This window comes from Puma concolor, chromosome A2 (genome assembly GCF_028749965.1).
Source record: "Puma concolor isolate L17-30 chromosome A2, mPumCon1.1.hap2, whole genome shotgun sequence".
Lineage (NCBI taxonomy): Eukaryota > Metazoa > Chordata > Mammalia > Carnivora > Felidae > Puma > Puma concolor.
The window spans coordinates 56,878,765-56,900,185 of NC_141668.1; the positions used below are offsets into that span (position 1 = coordinate 56,878,765).

General features: G+C 36.7%; 1 protein-coding gene across 1 annotated transcript in view; it reads right to left on the minus strand.

Annotated features, from left to right (window-relative positions):
- The window catches only part of ABCB5 (ATP binding cassette subfamily B member 5), a 137,352-nt gene that overhangs the window by 49,958 nt on the left and 65,973 nt on the right, over positions 1-21,421 (minus strand). Inside the window, exons 15-16 of the mRNA XM_025930030.2 lie at positions 13,616-13,777; positions 9,944-10,084 (exon numbers count right to left, since the gene is read on the minus strand). Coding sequence (XP_025785815.2) covers positions 9,944-10,084; positions 13,616-13,777 — 303 coding nt within the window. The remainder of the gene's footprint in view (positions 1-9,943; positions 10,085-13,615; positions 13,778-21,421) is intronic.

Sequence of the window (21,421 nt, forward strand, 5' to 3'; positions counted from 1 at the left end):
GGCATTTTGTAAAGAGATACAGAAGGGCTTTAAAAAGTTAAACAAACCTTCCTAAAGAATTTTAAATTTCATACATTTTATTTTATTTTTTATAAGTTCATTTATTTATCTTAAGACAGAGAGAGAGAGAGAGAGAGACAGACAGACAGACAGAGAGGCAGAGAGACAGAGGGAGAGAGAGAAGCCCAAGGAGGTTCTGCACTGTCACTACAGAGCCCAACATGGGGCTCAAATCCACAAACTGTAAGATCATGACCAGAGCCAAGATCAAGAGTTGGATGCTCAACCAAAGGAGCCACCTAGGCACCCCTAATTTCATGTATTTTAGAGCTATAATGAGTTATTATAGTCTTCATATAACAGGATGTATATGTTTAAAATGTAGAACTTGGTAAGTTTAGACATAACTACACACCCATGAAACCATTACCACAGTCAAGATAATGAACATATCCACTACCTCTAGAAGTTTCCTACAGCCTTTTGTAATCCCCTTCTCCCACACCTCTCAGCTGCCAACCCTCTTCTCCTATAATCACGGACATGCTGTTACTACATATTATTTTTCATTTCCTAAAATTTTATATAAATGAAATCATACAGTATGTATTCTTTTTTCCTCTGGCTTCTTTTGCTCAACATAATTGCTTTGAGATTTATTCATAATACTGAATAAATTAACATTTCATTATTTTTATTGGTGAATGGTATTCCATTGTATGAATATAACACAATTTATATATTCAGTCACCTCTTGATATGAATTTAGGTCATTCCCAGTTTTGGGCTATTACAAGTAAAACTGCTATGAATATTCATATTCAAGACTTTGTGTGGACACATGATTTAATTTCTTTCAGGTAAATACCTAGAAAAGGAATGCTTGGATCAGATAGTAGATGTATGTTTAATTCTTTAAGAAATTGCCAAACTGTTTTCCAAAGTGAGTTTGCCATTTTGTATTCCCACTAGCAAAATATGGAATGCTTCTGGCTTCATATCACTGCCAACACTTGCTAGAGTCAGTCTTTTTAGTTTCCACCATTGTAATGGTGTGTCATGATATCTCAATTATGAGTTTAATTTGCACTTCTCTAATTACTAATGATGTTAGGCATCTTTTTGTGTGCTTGTTTGCCATATGCACATCTTCTTTGGTAAAATGTCTATTCAAATATTTTGCCCATTTTTCTTTTTCTTTTCTCTTTTTTATTTTTTTTTTAAGAGCCAGAGAGGGAAAAAGTGAGCAGGGGAGATGGGCAGCGGGAGAGAGAGAGAATCTCAAGCAGGCTCCACACTCAGCACGAAGCCTTAATGTGGAGCCTGGTGCAAGGATCGATCCTATGACCCTGGGATCACGACCAGAGCTGAAATCAAAAGTGAGACGCCCAACTGACTAAACCACCCAAATGCTCCTTTTGCCCATTTTTTCAACTGGGTTGTTGGTATTCTTATTATTGTGCTTTGGGAGTTTTTGTATATTTTGGACACAAGTCCTTTATTAGATATGTGACTTATAAATGTTTTCTCTCAGATTATGGCCTATCTTTTCATCTCTTAAAAGCATTTTACAAATAGCAAAGGTCTTGATTTTGGTGAAGTCTAATTTATCATATGTTTTTTTTTCTCTTTTATGAATTGTGCTTCTGGTGTTGCATCTAAGAAATCTTTGCTAAGGTTTTCCTACTGGATTTTCTTATGGAAGTTTTTGAATTTTAGGTTTTATAGTAAATTCTGTAATCCATTTTGAGTTAATTTTAATCTGTGATCTGAGACAAGGATTGAAGATGATTATTTTGTATATTGTTGATACAGCTATAGCATCATTTCTTGAAAAGACCATACATTAATTATTCAATTGCCTTTACTGTATTTTTGTCTAAATACAATTGACCATCTGTGTGTGGGTTTATTTCTTAACTCTATTCCGCTCTATTGATCTATTTTAATATAGCTGTATATTAAGAATTGGAATTAGGTAGTACAAATTCTCCAACTTTGTTCTTTTTCAAAGTTGTTTTGATTATTTTATCCTTTTGAATTTTCATTTATAATCAGTTTGTCAAATTCTACAAAAAAGCCTGCTGAAATATTGATTGGTATTGCCTTGAACCTATAGATCAATTTGGAGAGAACAGATGCCTCAATGATATTGACTCTTCTTATTTATGTACATAGTATATTCCTCAACTTATTTAGGTCTCCTTTCATTTTTCTTAGTAATATTTTATATATTTCAGTGCATGGATCTTATAATCTCTTATCAAATTTATCCCTAAGTATTTCATATTTTTGACAATATTGTACATGAAATTATTTTTAAAATTTCAATTCCTATTTTTTGATTTTTGTACTTTCTTTTTGGTGCATTCTATAGGATTATTTATATAGATAGTCATGTTGTCTGTGAAGAAAGACAGTTTTCTATCTTTCTTTCCTATTTGGATGCCTTTTATTTTCTGGCCTTATTGCACAGCCTGGAACTTGTGGCACAATGTTGAATAGAAGTGGTGAGAGTGTACATCCTTGCCTTGTTCTTGATTTTAGTTCCCTCATATTGAGAGTGATGTTAGCTATAGATTTGTTGTTTATGCCTTTTATCAGGTTGAGAAAATTTCTTTTAATTCCTGGTTTGCTGAGAGTTATCAGGAATAGACAGTGCATTTTGTCAACTGAATTTTATACATTGATTGAGATGATTATTTTTTTCTTAATAAGAAGTATCACATTAATTTCTTAATGTTAGGCCATACTTGTACTCCTTAGATAAATCCTAGTTGGTGATGATATAGTATTCTTTTTATACATTGTTGATTAGACTTCCTAAAATTTTGTTAGTAAGTTTTCCATCTATGTTCATGAAGTAAATTTATCTATAAACTTATTTTCTTGTAACATCTTTGTCTAATTTTGATACCAGAGTAATACTGGTCTCATAGAATTGGTCTCATAGAAGAGAGAATCTCTTAGAATCTCATAGAAGATTGGTCTCATAGAATATTTGTCTCTTCAATTTTCTGTTTGGTAGAATTCACCAGTTAAGACAATTAGGCCTGAAGTTTTCTTTAAGGAAAGGTTTTCACTACAAATTTAATTTCTTTTTAATAGATATAAGATTAAGTTATTAATTCATTTTTGAGCGGGTTTTGGTAGTTTGTGTCTTTTAAAGAATTTGACCATCTCATCTGAGTTGTAAGATTTATTTTCATAAATGTTTTCATAAGATCATCTTATTCTTTAGAGGAGGGAGAGAGAGAGAGAATGTGTGAGAGAGAGAGCATGCATGTAAGTTGGGGAGGGGCAGAAGGAGAGGGAAAGAGAATCTTTCTCCTTTTTTTTTCTAATTTTTTTAATGTTTATTTACTTTTGAGAGAAAGAGAGAGAGAGACAGAGGTGTGAACAGAGGAGGGGCAGACGCAGAATCTGAAGCAGGGTCCAGGCTCTGAGCTGTCAGCACAGAGCCCAATGCAGGGCTTGAACTCACAGACTGTGAGATCATGACCTGAGCTGAAGTTGGACGCTTAACCAACTGAGCCACCCAGGCTCCATGGGAAAGAGAGAATCTTAAGCAGGCTCCATGATCAGAGAGGAACTCTCACAACCCTTAGATCATGACCTGAGCTGAAATCAAGAGTCAGATCCTTAAATGACTGAGCCACCCAGACACCCCTATTATTCTTTTAATATAGGTAGAACTTGTAGTGATGTTACCATGCTCATTCTTGATATTGGTAATTTGTATCTTCTTTCTTAAATTGTTCAGTCAGTCCAGTGGTTTTTCAGTTTACTGAGGCTCTCAAATAACCAGTTTTGGATTTCACTGATTTTTTTTTCTTATTTAAAAAAAAAGTTAACTTATTTATTTTGAGAGAGAGAGAGAGTGAGAGCACATGCAAGTGGGGTGAGGGGCAGAAAGAGGGGGAGAGAAAATTCAAAACAGACTCTATGCTCAGAGCAGAGCCCAACTTGGGGCTCAGTCTCATGACCATGACATCATGATCTGAGCTGAGATCAAGAATGGGATGCTTAGCCAACTGAGCCACCCAGGTGCCCCAACTTTTTTCTTTATAATTACCTTCTTCCTTCTAGTTTCTTAAGGCGCAAGTTTATTAATTTGAGATCTTTCTTTTTATGTATACATTTCTTTCTCAGTAATACTTTAAGCCTCATCTCACATTTTTTTTAAACTGGAGTTATTTTTATTTTTTAAAAGTTTTTATTTAAATATCAGTTAGTTAATATATAGTGTAATATTAGTTTCAGGTGTACATTATAGTGACTCAACACTTCCATACATCATCTGGTGCTCATCATGACAAGTGCACGCCTTAATCTCCATCACCTATTTAATCCACCTCCCATCCATCTCCTGTCTGGTAACCATCACTTTGTTCTCTATAGTTAAGAGTCTGTTTTTTGGTTTGCCTTTCTTTATCTTGCTTTCCTTCCCCCCCCACCTCTTTACTCATTTGTTTTGTTTCTTAAATCATACGGGAATTTGTCTTTCTCTGACTCATTTTACTTGGCATAATAGTCTCTAGCTCCATCCATGACATTGCAAAAGGCAGATTGCATTCTTTTTTATAGAGGAGTCATATTCCATTGTATGTATATGTATGTATTCATAGGAGTATTCATTTACTAATGTACAATTGCAGTGTTTTCATAAATTGGCAATTGTAGACAATGCAGCTATAAACATTGGGGTGCATATATTCCTTTGAATTAGTATTTTTGTATTCCTTGGGTAAATACCCAGTAGTACAATTGCTGGATTATAGGGTACATTTTAATTATGTTTGGCATCATTTTCATTCAGCTCAAAATACTTTGGAATTTCTCTTTTGATTTCTTCTTTGATCCATGCATTATTTAGAAGTGAGTTGCTTAGCTTCCAAATATTTCAAGATTTCCAGTCCACTTCTGTGCTTGATCCCTTCTGTTCTCTTCTCTCCTCTTCTCTCTTCTCTTCTCTCTTCTCTTCAGATTTTACTTTTAAGTAATCTCTACATCCAACGTGAAGCCTGAACCTACAATTCCAAGATCAAGAGTCGCATGCTCTACCAACTGAGCCAGCCAGGTGTCCCTCTGCTCTTGATTTCTGATATAATTCCACTTTGGTGAAGTAATATATATTGCATTACTTGAATTTTTAAAAACATATTGAGACCTGTGTTATGGCTTAGAATACGGTCTGTCTTGATAAATGTTTCAGACGCATTTGAGAAGAATGTGTATTCTTCTATTGATAGGTGGAGTCTTCCATAAATGTCTATTAGTTCAAGCTGGTTGAGAGTGCTGTTAAAGTCATCTATACCCCTGCTGAATTTTAGTCTACTTGTTTCGTCAGTATTTAGGAGAAGTATTGAAATCTCTGGTAAAACTATAAATTTTTATTCTCTTTTTGGTTCTTTTATATATTGATCCTTTAATATAATTATGAAAAAAACCCCTCTTTATCCCTGGTAATATTTTATTGCTTTGAAATATACTTTGACAACTATTAACATCACAGCCTATCTTCAAGTAATATTCCATACCACTTAGGAGCCTTAAAATAGAATATTTCCATTTCTCCCTCCTAGTCTTTTGGATACTGTTTTTACAAATTTTTACTTATACTTCTGTAATAAACCCTATACTGCAATGTTATTTTTTTCTTAAAAAAGTAAATTATTTTTGAAATACACTTACAAAAGTATTATTGGGGTGCCTGGCTGGCTCATTCAGTAAAGGATGTGACCTTTTTTTAAGTTTATTTATTTTGAGAGACAGTGTGCGTGTGCATGCATGCAAGTGAGGGAGGGACAGAGAGAGAGGGAGAGAGAGGATCCCAAGCAGGTCTGCACTGTCTGCACAGAGCCAACGCAGGGCTCTGTCCCACAAACCATGAGATTATGACCTGAGCCGAAATCAAGAGTTGGACGCTTAACCGACTGAGCCGCCCAGGTGCCCCAAGCATGTGACTCTTGAACTCAGGGTCATGAATTCAAGTCTCATGTTGGGCATGGAGACTACTTAAAAAAATTATTAATCATTACTAACTATTATTATATTAGTACATTTATTACTATTTTGAATATTTTTTATTCCTTTGTGTAGATTCAGATTTCCATGTGGTATCACTTTCTTTCTGCTTGAAGTCCTTCTTTTAACATTTCTAGTACTGTAGGTCTGGTGGTGATAAATTACTTTAGCCTTTTTTTCCTGAAAAATTCTGTACATTGTCTTATTTTTGAAAAATATTTTTCTGTGTAGCATTTTGATTTTTTTCTTTTTAGTACTTTCAAGATACTACTCTATTGTCTTCTGGCTTGCATTGTGTCTAATAAGAAGTCTGTGATTTTCTTATTTTTTCCCCTTCCACATGTTATGCTGATATTCTCTGGCTGCCTTAAAATTTTTCTCCTTATTGCAGGTTTTAAGCAATTTGGTTATGATGTGCCTTGGCATAGTGTACTCTATATTTCTTGTATTTGGAATTTAATAAGCTTTTTGGATCTGTAGTTTTTAGTTCTCACCAAATTTGGAAAAAATTTTCATTGTTCAAATGTTTTTTACTCTTCCTTTGGGAACATATGAAATACAGTAACTGTTTAATGTTCCTACTCATTCTACCAAGTGTGTCATTTCTGGGTTTATTTGTATTGATTGAGTTACTTCATTTTGGGAACTATTTTCTTGCTTCTTTACTTGCCTGGTAATTTTTGATTGGATGACAAATACTATAAATTTTACTTCTTGGGTATGTTTGAATTATCATTTTTTTAATACTTTATTTTTTCAGTAATCTCTGCACCCAACATGAGGCTTGAACTTACAACGCCGAGGCAAGAGTTGCATGCTCTACTGACTGAGCCAGCCAGGTGCCCTGGTATTTTTGAATTCTTAAATATTTATTATGGAGCTTTGTACTGGAACACATTTAAATTACTTGGAAATAGTTTGATCCCTTTGAGGTTTGCTTTTAAGCTTTGTTAGTTGGGCTCATAGCTGTGTTTAGTATGGGACTATTCCCCCTTTTCCCCCAAACTCTGAGGAAATACATTCCTTAATATCCAACTCAATGACCCATGAATTTAGAGACTGCTCACTTGAGCTGGTTTAATAAGAACTACTTTTTTTTTTAAGTTTATTTATTTATTTTGAGAGAGAGAGAGTGGGAGAGGGGCAGAGAGAGAGCAAGAGAGAATCCCTAGCAGGCTGTGCACAGTCAGTGCTCAAACTCACAAACTGTGAGATCATGACCTGAGCAGAAATCAAGAGTTGGACACTTAACCGACGAAGCCACCCTGGTGCCCTAATAACTACTTTTAAACTGGTGGTACCAGAGGCGGGGGTTGGTTAAACAAGTGATGGGGATTCAGTAGTGCACTTATCATGATGAGCACTGGGTGATGTACAGAAGTGTAGAATTACTATACTGTCCATCTGAAACTAATATAACACTGTATGTTAACTAGCTGGAATTAAAATAAAAACTTAAAAGAATAAGAACTACTCCTGACCCTTTGTAAGCCTTTGTGAAAGGACTGTTCTCTTTCCTCCTTTCCGGCACATCTTTCCTCTGCTGTTGGCAGTTTTCTTAATGTGCTGATCAGTACCCAGATGAAGACTCAGTGGAGAACCTATGAAGATCTCTGGAACTCTGAGAAACTCTCTTCTTTTAGTTCTTTGTTCTAAGGATGCTGCCTAGTTTGGCTTCCTGGGCTCTGCATGGGTTTCCCCTTCTAGCTCTGAGGCTTGGAAACTATCCAGACAGTAACCTGGATCAGTGATAAGATTTATTTCATTTGTTTCTTTTTCCTCAGGGATCACGATGTCCAATGTTAGAAAATTGTTCCACATATTTTGTTCTGTTTCTTAGGTGTTTCAAGCAGAAAGGTAAACCCGGTTCCTGTTAACCTATCTTGGCTGAAAGCAGAAATCTCTAATTTCATCTGGTTTTCATAGCATTTGACACAAATGATCTCTTCCTCTTTTGTGACACTTTCCTTTGTTGGCTTCTATGATACCATACTCTCCTGGCTTTCTTTTTATTTTCTAGCCATTCTCTAGATTCCTTTGTTGGCGACTGCTTTTCTACCTGAATTTAAATTTTGCTGGGTCCTGCTTCTCAATATCCTGTCCTAGTTGCTTCTCCATCTATAATTTATTTCTAATTGGACAGCTTTAATCAGGTCCATCAGGTCCATTGCTTAACCACTGTCATCTCTTCCCTGCCTTGGTTCCCAAACACCATTCTCCACACAGCAGCCAAATCAAACAGATTGGTTCATGCACTTTTCTGAATAAGACCCTCTCATGCAACAGTTCTTAACCTGCTTTGTGTCAGGGACTTCTCTGGAAGACTGATGAAATCTGAGGACTCCTTACCAGAAGGATTTATAACAATGTGCTAAATAACCCATGGGTCTCAAAGAAAACAAATAAATTGAAATATAGTATTCAAAATATTTAACAAAAAATTTAAAGTTGTGATACAGTTATGGTTGTGTTTCATTATTAGCATATTAAATAACAAGATATAATAGTAATGAGTGTAAAGATATTCTAACATGTCTATAACAACTGTAATGAGATATCAAAATTTCTGTGATTTTCATTGGTGATGTTATAGGCCCTGGTCATAATACTGTAGTTTGTTGTTCATATTCATAATTAAATTAATTTTTCATCAAGGATAGGTGGGAAAAAAAGTTATGATATTTTTCTAATTCAGGTTAATTGCCTCTGAATTCTGTCCAGACTTTCCTTGTGGGTCATGGACCACTGGTTAAAAACCTCTGATGGCTTTCTGACAGAGTAAGAAAAGAATCTAAAAGACAAGATCAAAATCTTACTATGGTCTACAAGGTGCTGCCTGATCCAGCCCCTGAGTATCTCACACAACTCTTTGCCCATCTTTCTCCTTAGTCACTGTGACCCCCAACTCCAGGCCCTTATATTAGCTGTTCCCCCTATTTAAAATAATACCACCTCTGTCCTAGCTACTGATTTATTACCTTTTGGGTCCAAATGCACCCTTTTACCTGATAAATATTTTTCCTTTATCAGATAGTAAGATGTCAAGCTGTGTCAGTTGAGGGTACTGGAAAAACACTACGGGGGGGATTTTTCTTTCTGGTGGCTTACTGGGAAGGCTCCTGCAGGAGGAGTTTTTCTCTCTGCTACTCTGCTTGCACAGTTTTTTTCAGAGTTAATTGAGTGCAGTTTTCTCTTGTGTTTGGCCACCAAGTGCTTTGTCCAGCTCTTGGCTTGGCCAGGAGAGGCCTAACCATGGGACCCAGATAGCACTGGCCTGTGATTCAGCCAGGTCACTAACGCATGCACCTCACTACACATGGGGCTGTACTTGACTCTTGCATAGGGCAACCTGCCCAGTTCCTGGTTCCAACAGTGCCCTGTAGCTTCTTCTGGCACCTAGGGATTCTGGCATGCCACAGGACAGATTTCCAGCAAACCCCACCAGTGAGGTATCTTATCAACTTCTCTGCCATCCAGTGAACAAAAACTGTGCCCTTTGAAGTGAGGCATGAATCTCAACCTTGGCTGGGGAAGAATCAGGGCTCTTCTTTGGGTCTCTATTTCAACCTCACTAGTGGTTGCTACTTTTGTCTGCTACCTCTGTATTCTTTAGAATTCTCTTAATTTTCACTAGCCAAATACTGCTATGTCTAAAGGAACTAGAAAAAGAAGAGCAAAGCCCATTCTTAAGAGATTTCTTGCCTCCAAAATGACCTGTGGCATAAATGCAGTCTTATTTGAGGACCTCTTTGTTAGAGCATTACTGTAATACTACAGTGAAGTTTGGGAAAGATTTGCTTTATACACTTAGTGCTAAAGTAATATTTTATCATATATTATAAATATTATAAGAATTAAATGAAAATTAATTGGAGAACATGTGGGTAAAACTTGTTGATATTTGTTAAACCATTACCTCTTTATATTGGATGGATTCCTCAGACTTGCCAGTAAAGTCTGACTTGATGTTACTCATAGAGCACAGAGAAACCGAGTTGGTATTTTTTTCAGTAGAATATGCCATTGGTCCCATCTGTTCATCAGCTTTTTTAATATCCTTAAATGAAGAATATACATGTCACCATTAGAATAATGCCTTCAAAATTCAAAAGAATTTTATTAAGCATCCCTCTAAAACTGTATTGCAACTGATACTGAAAGTGATATATTCTTGTGCAGTTCTTGCTGAAGTTTTCAGGCGTGATAGAGGACTAGTAAGTCCAACTTATACTAAAATGTTAGTGGATGACAATAGCTTCTTGTGCTTTCTTTTCCAAAGACCTGTATAATTAACTGGAGAGAACAATGCCTTAGTTGAAAACAACTATTCCACTAGAAGGGACAGATTTTAGTAAAAAGAACTTTGTGAGGGAGAAGACTTCAAAGATACTCTTTCTGATTCCTTATTCCTAGCCTTTCATGAAACTTATAAATTTATAACATATAGCTAGGCACTTAAATGTGATGCTGGCTCTAGGCTTGAGAGAGATGTCAGGAGACAATAACACTTGCTAGGCCTGCAACTGCTGCCCCTTCCAAACTGATTGGAAAGCAACTCAATGGGCCAGCTCCTAGAGAATAAGAAATTGCAGAGACATCAAGTTAACTTTAAAGACACTGTTTAAATGATAGGGCAAGGAGGAAGTTCTAAACCAGACTGCTCTAAGTCTAGTTTTTGGGTTTTTTTGGCTACTCAGAGAAATGAGATCAGATTTAGTGAAATAAAGAAAAACTACACATTCTCTGCTCAACTGAATATGGTGTGAGTAAATTTGTGACTTCCCCACGAAGAGATGAAGAGGGAGACAAGACAGAAATGAGGAGCCCAGTTTGGATGATGGTGTCCCAGACCAGGTTGGAGCAGAGACAGACAGTCTTAGATGGATTTAGGTGCAAAAGAGCATATGCATATGGAAGGCTTTCCAGACACTGTGCTTCTTTGACAAGCTTAACAACTGTTAATCAGTCATTTCAAAGTATGGTAAGCTTTAACCAGCTTTATAGTATCTTAACATCTTTAATCAGACATTCTTTTATGCTATCACTTTCTTTTTTTTTTTTTTTTTCCTATAAATTTCTCTACCAAGAAAGAAATCATTTACTTGGCTTTTTTCAGGAGCTATTTATTTTGTGGCAGGCTTAAAATGAAATTTTGACCTCTTCTCATAATAAATTTTTCTAAGAAGGTGTTTAACAGGTCAAAGACAATTTCTTTTCCTGAGAAGCCTGCTAGACAAAATACTTATGATAGGAAGTTTTGGTATGTATCTATCTACCAGTTTTTATTTCATTTTCATGTGAAAAAATCACTAAAGGAATATGTCTGTAAGTAATCATATATGTTTAAGATAAATAATTACAGCATTACTCTTCCTGGTTTGAACTTTTCTAAAAAGTTTGATTGGATAATACTAACAATAGTAATATAATAAAATTTAGTATGCCAACAGTAACTCTAAATACTTTATATGAATGACTCATTTAAGACTTACAGAAATTCATAACTGAGTTACTTTTATTTTCTCCATGTTAAAGATTAGAAAACTGAGGCACAGGGAATTTAAATAACTTGCCTAAGGGCCTAAAACTATTAAGTGGCATAGTCAGAATTTCAAATTACAGTGTCTCCAGAGCTCATAACCCTAACCACTGCTATGCTGCTTCTTGTGATTGATTCTCTTAACAACAGTAACTTTACAACACTTATGAGCATCATGAATTCTAACAAACTGATTCATTTGGCCATTACAGGTATAGTGGCAAATAAACACTTCCAGAGTTTCAGAAATGCGTCACTGTTTATGTAGATACCACAGATGTTATGTTTGCTATGCAGTACCCAGAATATTGTAGTTGTTCACTGAGTATTAAAAATGGTATTGTTTTATCAGAATGAACCTTATTTTTGGTAATCAGAGACTACCAATCCATTTTGAATAAGGTGTTTTAAATACTTATACATTTATACCACAAACATTCCATTTTTGTTTTCCTTACATTGTGAAACTCTTTAACATAAGACCTAATAATGAAGTTTTAGTTTAGTTATAATGAAAAATAAAGGCACGTTACTTCAAAGAAAGATACGAGTGTAGTAGCTTTAAAAAACATCAAAATAGGGTTAATTTAACATAGCTATTTCCTTTTATTGGTATCCTTATTAGTTTGAAAGTATGGAACTTAATAATTTCATAAATTGTTAGGTGTACTCTGGAATGAAAATCATACAGATTCAACTGTCATATAATGGCTAATTTTATTTTTAAAGAAAAATATGGCCTAATATGAAATAAAATTGAAACTGGAAGGTTTTGAATCTATATAAGATTACATTTTCAAACTTTTTTTTTTTACTATGACTGCTTTATAGAAGGTGTTTAAAAATAATTCATTCTAGCATTGTGGAGAAAGCTAGGGTTCAGAATGTGAAGTTTTAAGTGTGAGGAGGACATGGAGGCTCATAACTTTCTAAATTTCATAATTTGTGAAATAATATTTTTAATTAAGTTTTCCATTGTAATTCCAGTACAGTTAACATACAGTGTTATATTAGTTCCACGCATACAATATAGTGATTCAACAATTCCATACATTTTGACCTACGTACTGACCTATTTTCACTGAGCATTATACTCTCTAGCTCTGTCCATGTCATTTCAAATGGTAAGATTTCATAATTTTTTATGGCTGAATAATATTCCACTGTATATATACACCACATCTTCTTTATCCATTTATCAATCAAAGGACACTTGGGCTGTTTCTATAATTTGGCTATTGTAAATAAAGTTGCAATAAATACAGGGGTGCATGTATCCCTTTGAATTAGTGTTTTTGTATTTTTTGGGTGAATACCAAGTAGTGCAACTACTGGATAATAGGACAGTTTTACTTTCAACTTTTTGAGGACCCTCTATTCTGTTTTCCACAGTGGTTTTATCAGTTTACATTCCCACCAATAGTGCATGAGGGTTTTTCTTCACACCCTCACTAACACTTGTTTCTTTTTTCTTTTCTTTTTTTTAAGTTTATTTATTTTGAGAGAAAGAAAGAGAGAAAGAGAGTGCGTGTGCAGGTGTGGGGCAGAGAGAGAGAGGGCTCTCAGTGTAGAGCCTGATGTGGGGCTTGACCCCATGTACCATGAGACCATGACCTGAGCCAAAATCCGGAGTTGGATGCTTAACCAAGTGAGCCATACAGGCATCCATTTCTTGTGTTTTTGATTTTCACCATTTTGATAGGTGTGAGGTGATATCTCACTGTAGTTTTGATTTGAATTTCCCTGATGATGAGTGATGTTGAGCATTATTTCATGTTGGTCATCTGGATGTCTTCTTTGGGAACCTGTTTTCAGAGTGCCTGGCAAATATTAGGTGCTAGGTAACCATTCTTTAATTTTCATCATATTATCTAGCACAATGCTGGGGATATTAGTCACATTGCATTTATTCACAGAGGAATTATAAATAAGCCTTGGTTGCTTTGTGAAATCTAAGATTATGATTCAGGACCTCTGTGGTATGATCTCTGAAAGGTTAAAAAAAAAAAAAAACCCTGCTAACATAGCATTATGTTACATAAACATTACCTGTGACATTACAAGTGAATAATATAGACCTTGTTTTGCCATTAATTCAGCATGTATTCCTTTTTCTGCCACCATCCCATCTTTTATGGTCACAATCAGATCTGCACTTCGAATAGTGGAAAGTCGGTGTGCTATGACAATTGTAGTTCGACCTTTGCTTGCCTACAAAACAGTAAGTATAGAAAACAAATATGAAATTAATAGAAATAACAAACTTTGAAATATTCAAAAAAGCTTGTTATTTTAAATATTAAGGAATCCTTGAATCTAGAAATTTGGACTTAAATGGATTAGGAAGACCAATAAAAATAATTTGGTAATTTAAAATGTAAACATACTCCTATCATAAGATCCATCCATTTAAATCCCAGATATTTATTCAAGGGAAATAAAAGTGCATGTCCACAGAAAGGCTTACATATGAATGTTCAGAGCAACCTTATGTGTAATATCCCAAAACTACAAACAAACTTAATAACTTAAATGGGCATCGATACCAATAAGCTCAAACATTCCATACAATGGAATACTATTTACCAATAAAAAGGAACTATTGATACATTCCACAATAAGGACAGGTCTGAAAACAAGTATGCTGAGTGCAAGAAGTCAGAGAGTATAGAATACATATTGTATGATTCTATATACACAAAGTTCTAGAAAATACATACTAATTTATACTGGCAGTAAACAAACCAGGGGTGGTCAAGAGCCAGGCAGAAGAAAGAGGGTTGGGATGGAGTATTTACAAAAAGCATGTAAAAGTTTTGAGGAATGATTGGTTGGCTATGTTGATTGTGGTGGTTTCACAGGTGTACACTTATGCCCAAACTTTTCTAAGTGTATACTTTTATATGTGCAGTGTAAGTCAATTAAACCTCAAAAAAAGCTGTTAGGAAAAAGAATCTCAAACAAAAGAACCAGCTTATTTATACCACCCAAGGTGGCCATTCTTGAAGTTCTGTAAGAATCCTGAATGGGACTGAGGCATTTTAATGAATGTTATGCAAATGTAATGATAAAGTAGATTGAGGAGCAACTAACTATTGTAGGTAGAAAGATTTATTTTTCTTAATTTTGGCAAAGTCTGATGAAGCACACATAATTATATTGTTAATTGGCAATTACTAGAATATGTGAGTTTCTCTAGGTGATATTTATTTGATATAGTCTGAAGAAGACAAGTCTAAACACTAAAATGTGTAGTGCTCCCTTTATTTTTCATAGTGCAAATATAGACTTCTTTTCCTTCCAAGATTTTATTTAAATAAAAATAGTATTGGTTTCTGGAGTAGAATTTAGTGATTCCAAACTTACATATAACACCCAGGACTCATCACAACAAGTGCCCTCCTTATGCCCATCACCCATTTAGCCCATTCCAATAAACAGTGGAGCTCATGCATCCCTTCAAATCAGTATTTCTGTATCCTTTGGGTAAATACCTAGTAGTGCAATTGTGGGGGTAGTCCTATTTTTAACATTTTTGAGGAAATCTCCATACTGTTTTCCAGAATAGCTGCACCAATTTGCATTCCCATCAACAGTGTAAGAGAGCTCCCCTTTCTCTTCATCCTTGCCAACACCTGTTATTTCTTGTGTTGTTAATTTTAGCCATTCTGACAGATGTGAGGTGATATCTCATTGTGGTTTTGATTTGCATTTCCCTGATGATGAGTGATGTTGAGCATTTTTTCATGTGTCTGTTAGCCATTTGTATATCTTCTTTAGACAAATGTCTGTTCATGTCTTCTGCCCATTTCTTAACTGGATTACTTATTTTTTTGATGTTGAGTTTGATAAGTTCTTTATAGATTTTGAATACTAGCCCTTTAACCAATATGTCATTTGCAAATATCTTTTCCCATTCTGTTGGTTGCCTTTTAGTTTCGTTGATTGTTTCCTTTGCTGTGCAGAAGCTTTTTATCTTGGTGAAGTCCAAATAGTTCATTTTTGCTTTTGTTTCCCTTGCCTCCAGAGACGTGTCTAGTAAGAAGTTGCTGCAGCTGAGGTTAAAGAGGTTGTTGCCTGTGTTCTCCTCTAGGATTCTGATGGTTTCCTGTCTCACATTTAGGTTTTTCATCCATTTTGAGTATATTTTTGTGTATGGTGTCAGAAAGTGGTCCTATATAAACATGGGTGAATGATAACTGGGAAGAGAGTTTTTATTGTTTGTTTGTTTTCCTCAGTCTATTATTTTTATGTGGTAATTCTAAGTCTTGCTTATGAATGGTATAATACAATAGGCAAATTTTTTTGTTTTATTTTTTAATAATTTTTTTTTTCAGTTTATTTATTTTGAGAGAGACAGAGGCATCACACGTGCATATGAGTAGGGGAAGGGCAGAAAGAGTGGGAGAGAGAGAGACAGAGAGAGAGAGAGAGAGAGAGAGAGAATATGAGAATCCCCAGCAGGCTCTGCACTATCAGCACAGAGCCTAATGTGGGGCTCAAACTCGTGAACCATGAGATCATGACCTGAGCCAAAACCAAGAATCAGACGCTTAAACAACGGAGCCATCCAGGCAACCCTAGTTTAGTTTTTTAAAATCAACTTTATTTTAGGATGGTTTCAATTTAGGGAAAATTTGCAAAGATACTACGGTATTCATGTACCCTGCACACAGTATCCCCCAGTGTCAATACCTGACATTTCTATGGTGCATTTTTTACAACAAATGAACCAGTATCAATATCTTATCAACTAAATTCTTTTTTATTTATTTATTTATTTATTTTTTATTTTTTTTTTCAACGTTTTTTTAATTTATTTTTGGGACAGAGAGAGACAGAGCATGAACGGGGGAGGAGCAGAGAGAGAGGGAGACACAGAATCGGAAACAGGCTCCAGGCTCCGAGCCATCAGCCCAGAGCCTGATGCAGGGCTCGAACTCACGGACCGCGAGATCGTGACCTGGCTGAAGTCGGACGCTTAACTGACTGTGCCACCCAGGCGCCACTTATCAACTAAATTCTATACTTTATTCATATTTCCTTAATATTTACCTATTATCTTTTTTCTGCTCCCAGATCCCCTTCAAAATACATTGCCACTTAGGCATCATGTCTCCTCAGGCTCCTCTTAGTTGTGACAATTTTTCAGATATTCCTTATTTTGTACGAACTTGGTATTTTTGAGGAATACCAGTCAGATACTCTGTAAAATGTCTCTCAATTTGCATTTGTCTGATGTGCCTAAGTTTTAGAGGTAAGACATTCAGCCTATACTAATCCCACTTTTCTCATTTGAACTTCAAGTCTGAATTGTATTCTGGATCTTGGAGACCTGAGACTTGCCTACAGCACCTTAAAGGGGAATGAATGTAAGAATGCTGTTGTTGAGTGGGCATTCATTAGGACTACCAGTGCAAAGGTGAAAACACTCAAGACACCCAGGTTCCTGACCCATATCTCTCTCAATTATTCAATTACATTTCCTTGAGGTGACAAATGTTATTTCTTAAAAGCAACCAGATCTCAAAACTTACTGATGAAGCTATAAGATGTTACCAAATAGCTCAATGATTTCACAATACTATTAAATATTTCTCATAGCAAATTAATATGTATGAAATTTACTTAAAAATATAAAAGGGCACATATAACACATATACTATAAGGAGAATGTAGGACAGAAGGACTTGTAAAATCAAACAATGGGGAGACTGCAATTAGAAAAGGTTTGAGAATAGTATGCAGTCTCGTGACATAATCAGAATATAAGGTTTCCTGAAGCAGGTTATATTATTCTAGACCTTCTTTTCTTCATGGGAGACTCACTTTGCAAGCATTTTTACAGACCTATCTACTAATATTTCTTCACTTCTTAGGCATTACTTATGGAACAAATTTACTTATTTTGCAAAAGTTCATGCTGTTGTCTGACATCTGAAAACAGACAGTAAGGGATGACATTTCTGCAGCTGTGCCTCAGTGAGCATTGATGTTCCCTCAGACTGGAATGGCCTGCACTTACTCATCTCTACCATCTTTACTCTGCTAAGCTCATGGTCTAAACTCTAAACATTTGATTAGCTTATTATAGAATGATTAGTGTTTGAATGTATCAAATAAATCACATTGTCAATTAGAAAATTAGCAATTAGAAAAATCGATATATAGAAGGTTTTCTTATTTTGGGGGAGGACAAGGCTTAGGAATAATTTAAATTTACAGAAACCACTCCTGTCTTGAGGGGAAGATGGCGGTGTAGGAAGACTCTGAGCTCACCGCGTCCTGCTGATCACTTAGATTCCACCTACACCTGCCTAAATAACCCAGAAAACCGCCAGAAGACCAGCAGAACAGAGTCTCCAGAGCCAAGTGCAGACGAGAGGTCCACGCAAGAGGGTAGGAAGGGCAGCGAGGTGGTGCGTGCTCCACGGACTGGAGGGAGGGAGCCAGGGCGGAGGGGCGGCCCGCCAGCCAAGCAGAGCCCCTGAGTCTGGCTTGCAAAAGCGGAGGGGCCGGACGGAGTGTGTTCTGACAGCAAGCGGGACTTAACATCTGGAAGGTTATAAGCTAACAGCTCTGCTCAGAGAACGGGAGGGCTGGAGGACAACAGGAGGGAGAGTTGGTGAGCCCCGGATGACAGAGCGCAGCTTGGCGGGGAACAAAGGCGCTTGCCAGCGCCATCTCCCTCACCCATCCCCCAGCCAAAATCCCAAAGGGAACCAGTTCCTGCCAGGGAACTTGCTTGCTCCATGCAAACACCCAAAGCTGTGCTTCTGCGGATCCATCCCTCCGGCGGGTCTGACTCCCTCCTGGTGCCGCAGGACCCCTCCCGAAGCGGATCACCGAAGGAAAAGCGAGCTGAGCCTGCCCCTCCCGCCCCTGTGAACCTTGCCGATCCACCCCAGCTAATACGCCAGATCCCCAGCACCACAAGCCAGGCACTGTGCAAGTAGCCCAGACGGGCCACGCCACCCCACAGTGAATCCCACCCCCAGGAGAGGGGAAGATAAGGTACACACTGGTCTGACTATGGCCCCAGCGGTGGGCTGGGGGCAGACATCAGGTCTGACTGTGGCCCCGCCCACCAACTCCAGTTATACACCACAGCACAGGGGAAGTGCCCCGCAGTCCCGCACCACTCCAGGGACTATCCAAAATGACCAAACGGAAGAATTCCCCTCAAAAGAATCTCCAGGATATAACAACAGCTAATGAACCGATCAAAAACGATTTAAACAATATAACAGAAAGTGAATTTAGAATAATAGTCATAAAATTAATCGCTGGGCTTGAAAACAGTATAAAGGACAGCAGAGAATCTATTGCTACAGAGATCAAGGGACTAAGGAACAGACAGGAGGAGCTAAAAAATGCTATCAATGAGCTGCAAAATAAAATGGAGACAACCACGGCTCGGATTGAAGAGGCAGAGGAGAGAATAGGTGAACTAGAAGATAAAATTATGGAAAAAGAAGAAGCTGAGAAAAAGAGAGATAAAAAAATCCAGGAGTATCAGGGGAAAATTAGAGAACTAAGTGATGCACTAAAGAGAAATAATATACACATAATTGGTATTCCAGATGAGGAAGAGAGAGGGAAAGGTGCTGAAGGTGTACTTGAAGAAATAATAGCTGAGAACTTCCCTGATCTGGGGAAGGAAAAAGACATTGAAATCCAAGAGGCACAGAAAACTCCCTTCAGATGTAACTTGAATCGATCTTCTGCACGACATATCATAGTGAAACTGGCAAAATACAAGGATAAAGAGAAAATTCTGAAAGCAGCTAGAGATTAACGTGCTCTAAGATATAAAGGGAGACCTATAAGACTCGTGACCGATCTCTCTACCGAAACTTGGCAGGCCAGAGAGGAATGACAGGAGATATTCAATGTGATGAACAGAAAAAATATGCAGCCGAGAATCCTTTACCCAGCAAGTTTGTCATTTAGAATAGAAGGAGAAATAAAGGTCTTCCCAAACAAACAAAAACTGAAGGAATTCGTCACCACTAAACCAGCCCTACAAGAGATCCTAAGGGGGATCCTGTGAGACAAAGTACCAGAGACATCGCTACAAGCACAAAACGTACGGACATCACAATGACTCTAAACCCATATCTTTCTATAATAACACTGAATGTAAATGGACTAAGTGTGCCAACCAAAAGACATAGGGTATCAGAATGGATAAAGAAAACAAGACCCATCTATTTGCTGTCTACAGGAGACTCATTTTAGACCTGAGGACACCTTCAGATTGAGAGTGAGGGGATGGAGAACTATTTATCATGCTACTGGAAGCCAAAAGAAAGCTGGAGTAGCCATCCTTATATCAGACAAACTAGACTTTAAATTAAAGGCTGGAACAAGAGATGAAGAAGGGCATTATATAATAATCACAGGGTCTATCCATCAGGAAGAGCTAACAATTATAAATGTCTATGTGCCGAATACAGGAGCCCTCAAATATATAAAACAATTACTCACGAACATAAGCAACCTTATTGATAAGAATGTGGTAATTGCAGGGGACTTTAACACTCCACTTATAGAAATGGATAGATCATCTAGACACAAGGTCAATAAAGAAACAAGGGCCCTGAATGATACATTGGGTCAGATGGACTTGACAGATATATTTAGAACTCTGCATCCCAAAGCAACAGAATATACTTTCTTCTCGAGTGCACATGGAACATTCTCCAAGATAGACCACAAAAAAGCCCTTCATAAGTATACAAGAATTGAAATCATACCATGAATACTTTCAGACCACAATGCTATGAAGCTTGAAATCAACCACAGGAAAAAGTCTGGAAAACCTCCAAAAGCATGGAGGTTAAAGAACACCCTACTAAAGAATGAATGGGTCAACCAGGCAATTAGAGAAGAAATTAAAAAATATATGGAAACAAACGAAAATGAAAATACAACAATCCAAACACTTTGGGATACAGCGAAGGCAGTCCGGAGAGGAAAATACATTGCAGTCCAGGCCTATCTCAAGAAACAAGAAAAATCCCAAATACAAAATCTAACAGCATACCTAAAGGAAACAGAAGCAGAACAGCAAAGGCAGCCTAAACCCAGCAGAAGAAGAGAAATAATAAAGATCAGAGCAGAAATAAACAATATAGAATCTAAAAAAACTGTAGAGCAGATCAACGAAACCAAGAGTTGGTTTTTTGAAAAAATAAACAAAATTGACAAACCTCTAGCCAGGCTTCTCAAAAAGAAAAGGGAGATGACCCAAATAGATAAAACCATGAATGAAAATGGAATTATTATAATCAATCCCTCAGAGATACAAACAATTATCAGGGAATACTATGAAAAATTATATGCCAACAAATTGGACAACCTGGAAGAAATGGAAAAATTCCTAAACACCCACACACTTCCAAAACTCAATCAGGAGGAAATAGAAAGCTTGTACAGACCCATAACCAGCAAAGAAATTGAATCAGTCATCAAAAATCTCCCAACAAATAAGAGTCCAGGACCAGATGGCTTCCCAGGGGAGTTCTACCAGACGTTTAAAGCAGAGATAATACCTATCCTTCTCAAGGTATTCCAAAAAATAGAAAGGGAAGGAAAACTTCCAGACTCATTCTATGAAGCCAGTATTACTTTGATTCCTAAACCAGACAGAGACCCAGTAAAAAAGGGAACTACAGGCTAATAACCCTGATGAATATGGATGCAAAAATTCTCAATAAGATACTAGCAAATTGAATTCAACAGCATATAAAAAGAATTATTCACCATGATCAAGTGGGATTCATTCCTGGGATGCAGGGCTCGTTCAACATTCACAAATCAATCAACGTGATAGATCACATTAATAAAAGA